The sequence below is a fragment of the Carcharhinus amblyrhynchos genome, chromosome 6, assembly GCF_965287045.1.
Source record: "Carcharhinus amblyrhynchos chromosome 6, sCarAmb.v2.hapA, whole genome shotgun sequence".
NCBI classification, from domain to species: domain Eukaryota; kingdom Metazoa; phylum Chordata; class Chondrichthyes; order Carcharhiniformes; family Carcharhinidae; genus Carcharhinus; species Carcharhinus amblyrhynchos.
Genome location: NC_137329.1, coordinates 66,226,066 through 66,238,632, shown reverse-complemented (window position 1 = coordinate 66,238,632; position 12,567 = coordinate 66,226,066). Strand labels below are relative to the sequence as shown.

The following is a 12,567-nucleotide window of genomic DNA, read 5'->3' as shown; positions in this document are numbered from 1 at the left end:
GCAGAGATGGCGACCAACTGTCAACTTGTTTGGGGTGACAAGTGGCAGCCACTTTTCTGATACCCACTGAGTTCCTGTACAGTAGTTATTGCATCGAGTTACAGCTTCTATCTCTATTGCAATTGCCAGGCTTAATACAGAGCCCTCACTTACCTCCTTGCAGCTGTGATTTCACCCGCGTTTCATGGATGCGGAACAGGACTTCCATGCCCAAGTCATTCAGTTCTCTCAGTTGAGCCATTACTTTTGGTGCCACCCAGGAAGGCAGGGTGAAATTATGAATTTTCTGCAAAGGTTAGATAAAACTACAAATTAGATCACTGAAGAGCAGAATTCCAGAGGTGGGGAGCTTGGGGAATAAACAGGCTTAAACACATTCTGGCACTGGGGGTAGCATAATTGCAGGGTGGGGGGAGGAAACGAGAGCAGGACTGGTACTCGAGCGCGGCAAAGGGAGGGGGCAGCGGGTGGGGGGGGGGGGGTGGAGAGAAAGGGTGAAGAGAAATTGGATGGGAAGAGGGGTGAGGGGGTTGATGCAGAGGGTGAGGGGACAGTTTGATGGGACAAAAGGGGAAGAAGTGGACAGAAGGCCTGTGGAAAGACCAGCATGGGTGGGGGTGAAGGGGGCAGTGAGGGCATGGGGACTGGGACGGGGTGACTGTTGGGGGTGGGGAGGGGTGGGTGGGAAGTGGGTGCCGGTAGGGTAGGCGAGGGGGGGGGGGGGGGAGGTCAGGGGAGTGGGTGGGGAGGAGGAGCAGGTGGGGGAGTGGGCAGGGAGAGAGAGCGGATGGGGGAGGGGGAGTGGATGGGGGAGGGGGAGCGGATGGGGGAGGGGGAGCGGATGGGGGAGTGGACGGGGTGAAGGAGCGGGCGGGGAGAGAGAGCAGAAGGGAGAGGGGGAGCGGGCAGAGGGAGGAGCAGGCAGAGGGAACGGGCGGGGGGTCGGCGGGCGGGGAATGGGAGGCCACAGAAGTAGGTGAGGGGAGGAGTGCCCATGGAAGAGGGTGCGGGGCGGGTGTTGGGAGAAGGGGGGGGCGTTGGGGGAAGGGGGGGGGCAAGCCCTTGAAGGGGGGGGTGGGGGAGAGGGGGGGCGGGGCGAGCCCGTGAAGGGGGGTGGGTGGGGGCGAGCCCGTGAAGGGGGGCGGGTGGGGGGGTGGGGGCGAGCCCGTGAAGGGGGGCGGGTGGGGGGGAGCCCGTGAAGGGGGGCGGGTGGGGGGGTGGGGGTGGGGGCGAGCCCGTGAAGGGGGGCGGGTGGGGGGGTGGGGGCGAGCCCGTGAAGGGGGGCGGGTGGGGGCGAGCCCGTGAAGGGGGGCGGGTGGGGGCGAGCCTGTGAAGGGGGGCGGGGGTGGGGGCGAGCCCGTGAAGGGGGGCGGGTGGGGGCGAGCCCGTGAAGGGGGGCGGGTGGGGGGGTGGGGGGGAGCCCGTGAAGGGGGGCGGGTGGGGGGGAGCCCGTGAAAGGGGGGCGGGTGGGGGGGGGGGCGAGCTCGTGAAGGGGGGCGGGTGGGGGGGGGGGCGAGCTCGTGAAGGGGGGCGGGTGGGGGGGGGGGCGAGCTCGTGAAGGGGGGCGGGTGGGGGGGGGGGGGCGAGCTTGTGAAGGGGGGCGGGTGGGGTGGGGGGGGTCGAGCTCGTGAAGGGGGGCGGGGGGGGTCGAGCTCGTGAAGGGGGGCGGGTGGGGGGGGGTCGAGCTCGTGAAGGGGGGCGGGTGGGGGGGGGGGGGCGAGCTCGTGAAGGGGGGCAGGTGGGGTCGAGCTCGTGAAGTGGGGCGGGGGGGTGGGGTCGAGCCCGTGAAGGGGGGCGGGGGGGTGGGGTCGAGCCCGTGAAGGGGGGCGGGGGGGTGGGGTCGAGCCCGTGAAGGGGGGCGGGGGGGTGGGGTCGAGCCCGTGAAGGGGGGCGGGGGGGTGGGGTCGAGCCCGTGAAGGGGGGCGGGGGGGTGGGGTCGAGCCCATGAAGGGGGGCGGGGGGGTGGGGGCGAGCTCGTGAAGGGGGGCGGTGAGCCCGTGAAAGGGGGCGGGGGGACACGGGGAACCCATGGAAGGGGGAGGGGGGACAGGGGGGCACGGGGAACTCGTGGAAGGGAGTGGGGGGTAGTGGGAGCCTGTGAAAGGGGGCGGGGGAAGGGGGCACCCATGGAAGGCGGTTGGGGGGAAACGGGAGCCCGTGGAAGGGAGGGGAGAATGCGGGACTCGTGGAAGTGGGGGGAGAGGGGCAGCCTCTGGAAGGGAGTGGGGGTGGAGGGTGAGCCCTTGGAAGGGAGGGGTGGGCCAGGTAGGGGGAGTCCATGGAAGGAGGGGAGGGGAGGGGTGGGATGAGGAGCAAATGAGTGTGACAGTGACGGGATTGTGAGGGAGAGCCGGAGAGTGCACTGTATTTGTATGTAATATTCCAGGCAGTTGATGTAACAGAGTTCTTACTGTGGAGTATTACATGGTCCCTTTACAAAAAGATAGTTTTTATTGGCGAAAAATTGCAAATGCATATGCAGTATATAGACTGATCAAAGGCTAAGCAGAAGTGTCATCAAGATAACAGGCTGTTTTTGAATTTTAGCCAATCAAATTGAAATTAGACACTTAGATACCAAGTATCAGATTTGAAATTGATGTTTCAGCAACCTGAGAACCAATCATATTGTAGAGTATGTGAATGTATCATTGGGGTCTCGAACACAGTGGCACAAACTGGGAGAACACCTCACAGCTTCAGAAACAGAGACTTTCTGACTCTCATAGCTACATTCTTGTCTTAAAAGAAAACACCATCTGAACAGCAAAGGTATCAAAAGAAGACAGAGGTTCCAGATAGAAGAAATCAACAGAGAAGACAAGAACATTCTGGAAGACGCCAAACCTGCTTGTAATTTACAGAGTGACTAAAAGTTCTATTTTTTTGTTAACAATCTGATTTGATTTAATTTTTGATCTTACAAGCAAAAACTGAAGTGGGAGAATCCATCAAAGAAAGTTGTGCAATGTTGGTCTGATAAATCGGATGATCTCCTACAAGACTGCTTGGAGTCAGCGGACTGTCAGTATTTAAAAACTCTGTGACCAGCCTGAACATGTACGCCACGACAGTAACTGACTTCATTGTAAGTGTGTAGAAGACTTTGAGCCAAATAAGCAAATCTGCATGTTCCCCAACCAGAACTATGGATTAACAGGGATATCCACTGCTTGCTGAAGTGCAAGTGCTTACTGAAGTGTTCAAGTCAGATATGATCTAAGGAGATCCATCAATGATGCAAAAAGACAGTACCGGACCAAGCTAGAGTCCCAGGCTAGCCACACCGACCTCTGACTATGTCAAAGTTTGCAAGACATAACAGGCTACAAGAAGGCGGCACGTAAAATCGCTGACTCCAACACGCTCCACCCCAATGAGCTTGATGCATTCTACGCCCATTTTGAGCAACAGGTCAGTAAGAGCATGCCCTCCACCCTGGAAGACCTGGATGAACTTGTATCTGGGGTTACCATTGCAGATGTCTGAGCAGCTTTCTCGAAGGTCAACTCACAGAAAGCTAGTGGTGTGGATGGGGTATCCGGATGAGCACTTAGATCCTGTGCGGATCAGCTGGCGGGGGTATTCACAGGCATCTTCAACCTCTCTTTACAAGAATCTGAGGTCCCTATCTGCTTCAAGAAGATGACCATCATCCTGGTACCACGAAAACTCATGCAGGGGGCCTTAATGACTATCGTCCGGTGACTCTCTATCCATCCATTCATTGTTCCATTGGAGCACAGCAGAGAGGGAGCGATTCGAGAGAGGAGTGCTGAGGGTAAGATAGCTTGATTTTTAACTCACTTTTTTAAGTTCAGACCGGAAACCAGAAGTAGGTGGCACAGAGTCTGAGGAAGGTTTTTTTGTGTGTTTTTTCCCCCCAATAAATTGGAATGGGGTGGAATCCGGATACCCTACACATACAGAGTATCCTACTCTCCTCCCTCCTCTAACCTAAAGAAAAGACTCGGAGTGAGAGCAGGTAAGCTCTTTTTTTCTTTTCTCTCTCTTTTCATTTTTAGTAAGGGACGTAACAGTGCAAGCAGTGCAATGTTCCTCCTGTGTGAGATGTTTGAGATGAGAGACACCAGTAGTGTACCGGCTGAGCACACCTGCAGGAAGTGCACCCAATTCTAGCTCCTTCAAGACCGTGTTAGGGACCTGGAGCTGGAACTGGATGAACTCAGGATCATTCAGGAAGCAGAGGCAGCTATAGATAAAAGCCACAGAGAGATAGTTACTCCTAGAAGTGATATATGGGTGACTGCTAGAAGGGGTAAGAAGCAGTCAGAGCAGCGATCCCCCCGGCTGTTCCTCTGCAAATCAAGTACTCTGTTTTTGGATGCTGTTGGGGAAGACGACTCAATGGGGGTAAGCATGGGGTACAGGTGTCTGGCGCAGAGTCTGTCCTTGTTGCTCAGATGGGAAGGGGGAAGAAGAGTAGAGGATTAGTCATTGGGGACTCCATTGTTAAGGGGATAGATAGGAGATTCTGTGGGAATGAGCAAGACTCGCGGTTGGTGTGATGTCTCCCAGGTGCCAGGGTCCGTGATGTCTCCAATCGTGTTTTCAGGATCGTTATGGGAGAGGGGAACCAGCCCCAAGGTTCACATGGTTCACATAGGCACCTATGACATAGGTAGGAAAAGGGATGGGGATGTAAGACAAAATTCAGGGAGTTAGGGTGGAAGCTTAGGGCTAGAACAAACAGAGTTGTTATCTCTGGTTTGTTACCCGTGCCACGTGACAGCAAGAAGAATAGAGAGAGAGAGAGCATTTGAACACGAGGCTAATGGGATGGTGCAGGAGGGAGGGTTTCAGATACCTGGACAATTGGGGCTCATTCTGGGGTAGGTGGGACCTCTACAAAAGGGATGGTCTACACCTGAACCAGGGGGGAAAATTTGCCAATGCTCTTTGGGAGGGTTTAAACTGATTCAGAAGGGGGAATGGGAACCTAAATTGTAGCTCCAGTGTACAGGAGGTCACGGAGTGTACTGGCAGGCAGAAGGGTGGTTTGAAATGTGTATACTTTAACGCTAGGAGCATATGGAATAAGGTGGATGAACTTGCAGCCTGGATTGGTACCTGGGACTTCGATGTTGTGGCCATTTCGGAGACATAGATAGAGCAGGGATAGGAATGGTTGTTGCAGGTTCCAGGGTTTAGATGTTTCAGTCAGAGCAGAGAAGGTGGTAAAAGAGGGGGAGGTGTGGCATTGTTAGTCAAGGACAGTATTACGGTGGCAGAAAGGACATTTGATGAGGACTCGTCTACTGAGGTAGTATGGGCTGAGATTAGGAACCCGAAAGGAGAGGTCACCCTGCTGGGAGTTTTTTTATAGGCCTCCGAAAAATTCCAGAGATGTGGAGGACAGGATTGCAAGGATGATTCTGGATAGGAGCGAAAATAACAGGGTAGTTGTTATGGGGGACTTTAACTTTACAAATATTGACTGAAAAAGCTATAGTTCGAGTACTTTAGAGGGATCAGTTTTTTTCCAATGTGTGCAGGAAGGTTTCCTGACATAGTATGTAGATAGGCCAACAAGAGGCCAGGCCACATAGGTTTTGGTACTGGGTAATGAACCAGACCAGGTGTTAGACTTGGAGGTAGGTGAGTACTTTGGTGATAGTGACCACAATTCGGTTACGTTTACCTTAGCGATGGAAAAGGATAGGTATATTCCAAAGGGCAAAAGCTATAAGCTGGGGGAAAGGAAATTATAAGGCAATTAGGTGAGATTTAGGATACATAGGTTGGAGAAGGAAACTGCAGGGGATGGGCACAATTGAAATGTGGAGCTTGTTCAAGGAGCAGCTACTGCGTGTCCTTGATAAATATGTACCTGTCAGGCAGGGAGGAAGTGGTCGAGCGAGGGAACAGTGGTGTACTAAGGAAGTTGAATCTCTTGTGAAGCGGAAGAAGGAGACTTATGTAAAGATGAGACGTGAAGGCTCAGTTAGGGCACTGGAGAGTTACAAGTTAGCCACGAAGGAGCTAAAGAGAGAGTTAAGAAGAGCCAGAAGAGGACATGAGAAGTCTTTGGCAGGTAGGATCAAGGAGAACCCTAAAGCTTTCTACAGGTATATCAGGAATAAAAGAATGATTAGGGCAAGATTAGGGCCAGTCAAGGACAGTAGTGAGAAGTTGTGTGTGGAGTCTGAAGAGATAGGAGAGGCACTAAATGTATATTTTTCGTCAGTATTCACACAGAAAAAAGTCAACCTATTCAAGGAGAATACTGAGATACAGGCTTTTGGACTAGACGGGTTCGAGGTTCATAAGGAGGACGTGTTAGCAATTCTAGAAAGTGTGAAAATAGATAAGTCCCCTGGGCCGGATGGGATTTATCTTAGGGTTCTCTGCGAGGCTAGGGAGGAGATTGCAGAGCCTTTGGCTCCATTGTCACAGGTATAGTACCAGAAGACAGGAGGATAGCAAATGTTGTCCCCTTGTTCAAGAAGGGGAGTAGAGACCATCCTGGAAATTATAGACCGGTGAGCCTTACTTCTGTCGTGGACAAAGTTTTGTAAAGGATTACAAGACATAGGATTTATAATCATCTTGAGAGAAATAACTTGATTAGGGATAGTCAACACGGTTTTGTGAAGGGTAGGTCGTGCGTCACAAACCTTATCGAGTTTTTTGAAAAGGTCACCAAAGAGGTGGATGAGGGTAAAGCAGTTGATGTAGTGTATATGGATTTCAGTAAAGCGTTTGATAAGGTTCCCCGTGGTAAGCTACTGCAGAAAATATGGATGCATGGGATTGAGGGTGATTTAGCGGTTTGGATCAGGAATTGGCTAGCTGAAAGAAGACAGAGGGTGGTGACTGATGGGAAATGTTCAACCTGGAGTTCAGTTACTACTGGTGTACCGCAGAGATCTGTTTTGGGGCCACTGCTGTTTGGCATTTTTATAGATGAGGGTGTAGAAGGGTGGGTTAGTAAATTTGGAGATGACACTAAAGTCGGAAGAGTTGCGGACAGTGCAGATGGATGTTACAGTTTGCAGAGGGACATAGATAAACTACAGAGCTGGGCTGAGAGGTGGCAAATGGAGTTTAATGCAGAAAAGTGTGAAGTGATTCACTTTGGAAGGAGTAACAGGATTACATATTGGGCTAAAGGAAAGACTCTTGGTAGTGTAGATGAGTAGAGAGATCTCAGTGTCCATGTGCATAGATCCCTGAAAGTTGGCACCCAGGTTGATAGAGTTGTTAAGAAGGTGTACGGTGTGTTAGCTGTTATTGGTAGAGGGACTGAGTTTTGGAGCCATGAGATCATGTTGCAGCTGTACAAAACTCTTGGTGCGGCCACACTTGGAGTATTGCGTACAGTTCTGGTTGCCGCATTATATGAAAGATGTGGAAGCATTGGAAAGGGTGCAGAGGAGATTTATCAGGATGTTGCCTGGTATGGTGGGAAGGTCTTATGAGGAAAGGCTGAGGGACTTGAGGTTGTTTTGGTTAGAGAGAAGAAGGTTAAGAGGTGACTTAATTGAGGCACACAAGATGATCAGAGGATTAGATAGGGTGGACAGGGAGACCCTTTTTCCTTGGATGGTGATGGCTAACACGAGGGGACATAGCTTTAAATTGAGGGGTGATAAATATAGGACAGATGTCAGAGGTAGGTTCTTTACTCAGACAGTAATAAGGGTGTGAAATGCCCTGCCTGAGCAGTAGTGGACTTGCCAATTTTAAGGGAATTCAAATGGTCATTGGATAGACATGTGGATAATATTGGCTTAGTTTAGGTTAGAGGATCATTCGATTGGTTCCACTGGTCGGTGCAACATCGAGAGTCGAAGGGCCTGTACCGCGCTGTAATGTTCTATCATTATGAAGTGCTTTGAAAGGCTAGTTATGGCACAAATCAATTCCAGCCTCCTGGACTGCCTGGATCCACTGGATCAGTCTTCAACGCCATTATTCATACGAAACTCATCTCCAAACTGTGTGGCCTGGGCCTTGGCTCCTCACTCTGCGACCGGGTCCTGAACTTCCTAATTCTCAGACCACAGTCTGAGAGTAAGTATAGGCAACAACACCTCCTCCACGATCATCTTCAATACAGGTGCCCCACAAGACTGTGTTCTCAGCCCCCTACTTTACTCTTTATTCATCTATGATTGTGTGGCCAAATTCCCCTCAAACTCGATTTTCAAGTTTGCTGATGACACCACTGTAGTAGGTGGGATCTCAAACAATGACAAGACAGAGTACAGAAATGAGATGGAGAATCTGGTGAACTGGTGCGACGACAATAATCTCTCCCTCAATGTCAATAAAACGAACGAGATTTCATTGACTCCAGGAAGCATAGAGGAGAACATACCTCTGTCTACATCAGTGGAGACAAAGTGGAAAGGGTCAAGAACTTTAAGTTTTTAGGTGTCCAGATCACCAACAATCTGTCTTGGTCCCCCCATGCCAACATGTAAGTTATGAAATCCAACCAACACCTCTGCTTTCGCAGAAGACTAAGGAAGTTTGGCATGTCAGCTATGACTCTCACCAACTTTTATAGATGCACCAGAGAAAGCATTCTTTCTGGCTGTATCACACGTTGGTATGGCTCCGGCTCTGCCCAGGACTGCAAGGAACTACAAAAGGTTGTGAATGTAGCCCAATCCATCATGCAAACCAGCCCATCTACTGACTATGTCTACACTTCCCACTGCCTTGACAAAGCAGCCAATATAATTAAGAATCCTGCACACCCCAGACATTCTCTCTTCCACCTTCTTTGGTTGGAAAAAAGACACAAAAGTCTGAAATCACGTATGAACCGACTCAAGAACAGCTTCTTCCCTGCCGCCATCAGACTTCTGAATGAATCTACCTTGCATTAAGCTGATATTTCTCTACACTGGAATTATGACTGTAACACCACATTCTGCACACTCTCGTTTCCTTTTCTATGAACGGTATGATCAAGGTAGCAGACAAGAAACAATACCTTTCATTGTATGCTGTTACAAGATGAGACTTGTAGAATTGGAAACAGGCTTAAATAGGATAATAGAAAAGCTGAAGTTGTAATGGAAATAGCTAAGCATTTAGGTATATCAGAGAAACAGTCAAGTGCAGTTAGAAAAAATTAAATTGCAAATGAGATGACTGGAGTTAGAAAGTGAACTTAAAAGGACGGAGTCAGAAAAAGAGAGAAAGGAAAGAGACAGGAAGGCCCGAGCAGAATAAAGAGAAAGGGAAAGATGAAGTTGGAATTTGAAGCAAAAACATTTCAGATGACAGAAGTCAAAGTACAAGATATAAGTGATGGTGAGCAAGCTCGGAGTAGCCAATCGCCTGGCAGGGATATATACAAATGTGTCCAAACAATAATAAAATCTGATGAAAAAGACACAGAAGCCTTTTTCATTTCCTTTTAGAAATTGGCTACACAGATGAAATGGCCAGAGGCAATGTGGGTAATGTTAACTCAGACCAAGTTGGTAGGCCTTGATGAGACCACAGCTTGTGTGCAGTTTTGGTCTCCTTTTCTGAGAAAGGATGTTCTTGCTCTCAAGAGAGTACAGCGAAGGTTTACTAGCTGATTCCAGGGATGGTGGGCCTGATGTATGAGGTGAGATTGACTAGGTTAGGATTGCTCTCGCTGGAGTTCAGACCAATGAGAGGGGGGATCTCATTGAGACTTACAAAATTCTAACAGGACTAGACAGGGTAGATGAAAGAAGGATGTTTCCAGTGGTGGAGGTGTCCAGAATCAGGGGTCGCTGTCTGAAGTTTGACCATTTAGGATGGAGATGAGGAGACATCTCTTCACCCAAAGAATGGTAAGCCTGTGGAATTCATTACCACAGCAACTGGTTGATGCCAAAACATTGAACGTATTCAAGAGGCAGCTAGAAATAGCACTTCGGGTGAACGGGGTCAAAGGTTATGGGGAGAAAGCAGGATTAGGCTATTCAGTTGGACAATCAGCCATGATTGTGATGAATAGCAGAGCAGGCTCAAAGGGCTGAATGGCCTCCTCCTGCTCCTATGTTTCTATGATTGATTGATTGTGCTGTCTACATAGGTGACTTAGTGGTCTTTAGTCATTCATGGAAAGATCACATGTAGCATTTGGCAGAACTCTTTGAGAGACTACAGAAGGCAAAGTTAGTTATAAACTTGGCAAAAACAGAATTTGTGAAGGCTGAAGTGAGATTCTTAATGCACATCGGATACGGACGGCTGACACCGAGAAAAGAGAAGACGATGGTCATTGAGGAATTTGAGACCATCCTTGAAAGAGGAAGCGCTATGATTTTTGGGATTGAGTGGATTCTACAGGAAATTTGTACTAAACATTAGTAGCATAGTGGCACTGTTGACGGATTTGTTAAAAAAAATTTTGGTGGACTGAACAATGCCAGGAGGCATTTAAGAATTTAAAAGTAGTGTTAACCACTGCACCTGTTTTAGCCACACCAAATTTTTTCAAACCCTTCGAAGTCACACTACCAAAAGGATGTGGAGGCTTTGGAGAGGGTACAGAAAAGATTTACCAGGATGTTGCCTGGTATGGAGGGCATTAGCCATGAGGAGTAGTTGGAAAACTTGGTTTGTTTTCACTGGAGCGATAGAGGTTGAGGGGAGACCTGGTAGAAGTCTACAAGATTATGAGAGGTACGGATAGAGTGGATAGTCAGAAGCTTTTTCCAAGGATGGAAGAGTCAATTACTAGGGGGCATAGGTTTAAGATGCGAGGGGCAAGTATTAAAAGAGGTGTACGAGGCAGATTTTTCACACAGAGTGGTGGGTGCCTGGAACTCATTGCTGGGAGAAATAGTGGAAGTGGATACGGTAGTGATTTTTAAGGGGCGTCTTGACAAATACATGAATGAGATGGGAATAGAGGAATATGGTCCCCGGAAGTGTAGGGGGTTTTAGTTAAGTCAGGCAGCGTGGTCGGTGCAGGCTCAGAGGGCCGAAGGGCCCGTTCTTGCGCTGTAATTTTCTTTGTCACTATTGATGCCAGCGATGTAGGTATTGGAGCTGTTGTTACAGGTGGATGATTGTGGAATTGAAAGGCCAATCGGTCATTATTCATAAAAACTCCACCAAACAAAACATTCACCGTTGAAAAGGAATTATTGAGTTTAGTCATAGCCTTACAACATTTTAATGTTTACATTACAAACAATGCATCAGAGATGATTGTGCATACCAATCACAATCCTTTGACATTTCTAGAAAGATTTAAGGACAAGAACACTAGGTTATTTTGTTGGAGTCTTATGCTATAAGTATTTAATTTACAGATTGTACATGTTGCGGACCCTAAAAATGTTATTACAGATGCTTTATTGTGAGTTTAAAAGAGAGAAAAGATCTTTTCACGATGGTTCATTTTTTTTCTTTAGGGGTAATGTGAAGTTGAGTAGAATGTTAGAATTTGGTGTTTGTAATATTAAAAAAATTGTAAAACGCTAAGAGGTAAAAATATTTCATGGTCCCTTTAAAAAACGATTTTTTTGTGCTTAGAAAGCTAAAAAAATGCAGGTGCATATGCAGTATACAGACCGAAATGTATCAAAGGCCAAATAGAAGTGTTGCCAAGACAACAGGCTGTTTTTGAATTTTAGCCAATCAGTTTAAATTAGGCACTTGGACCCAAATACCTATTAGATTTGAAATTGACGCTTTGGTAACCTGAGAACCAATCATATTGTCGGGGATATGGCTATGTCATCAGGAGTATAGAAAATGGGGGCAGTGGCACAAACTGAGAGAGTACCTGTCATTGCTCACAGCTCTAGAGAGAGAGGCTTTCTGGCTCTCATAGCTGCATTTATGTCTGAAAAGAAAGCACCTGAATAGTAAAGATGCCAAAAGGAGTTAGAGATTCCAGACAGAAGAAATCAACAAAGGCCAGAAGATTCTGGAAGATGCCAAACCTGACTGCCATTTAGAGAGTGATTAAAAATTCTACTTTTTCCTTAATAAGTGGAAACTGTTTTTATCTAAACAGCATTCCATTAGAATCCCCTTCTATTTGTGAATAGTTTAGTTAACTTGTTCACTGTTAGTCTGATAAGTGAAGTGTTATTTGTTGTTTTTTTTAAAAGAGTGTCTCAGGTAGCTATTTTGCTTCAACTACTAAAAGTTGCTGAAGAACAGATCGTATTACTTCGCACATACTTTTAATAGATTATGAGGTGAGGTACTCCTCTTTGAATGGTTAGGTGTTAGTTCTCAAAGCGGGGATCAACCTTCGTTTCATAACAGTATGGAATTCAGGGAGAGACCATGAAGTTTTGAACAAATTGACAAAGGGAAGGACAAGGTATTGGAGATATTGGCAGCCTTTGAAGTGGGTAAATCTTAAGGTCCAAATGTATTGTACCTTATGTTGCTGTGGGAGACAAGAGAGGAGATTGCAGCAGCTTGAACCCAAATTTTCAATTCCTCTCTGGCCACGGGGGAGGTCATGATGTGGATGTGCCGGCGTTGGACTGGGGTAAACACAGTAAAAAGTCTGACAACACCAGGTTTTAGTCCAACCGATTTATTTGATAGTAAACTCACAAGCTTTCGAGGGGACTCCCT

At 48.1% G+C, this 12,567-nt stretch overlaps 1 protein-coding gene across 3 annotated transcripts in view; it reads right to left on the bottom strand.

The window, feature by feature from the left end:
• acp2 (acid phosphatase 2, lysosomal) overlaps positions 1-12,567 on the bottom strand; it is a 131,543-nt gene that overhangs the window by 81,077 nt on the left and 37,899 nt on the right. For all 3 annotated transcript variants that reach the window (XM_080190562.1, XM_080190564.1, XM_080190563.1), the window contains exon 7: positions 154-286. In XM_080190562.1, coding sequence (XP_080046688.1) covers positions 154-286 — 133 coding nt within the window. The remainder of the gene's footprint in view (positions 1-153; positions 287-12,567) is intronic.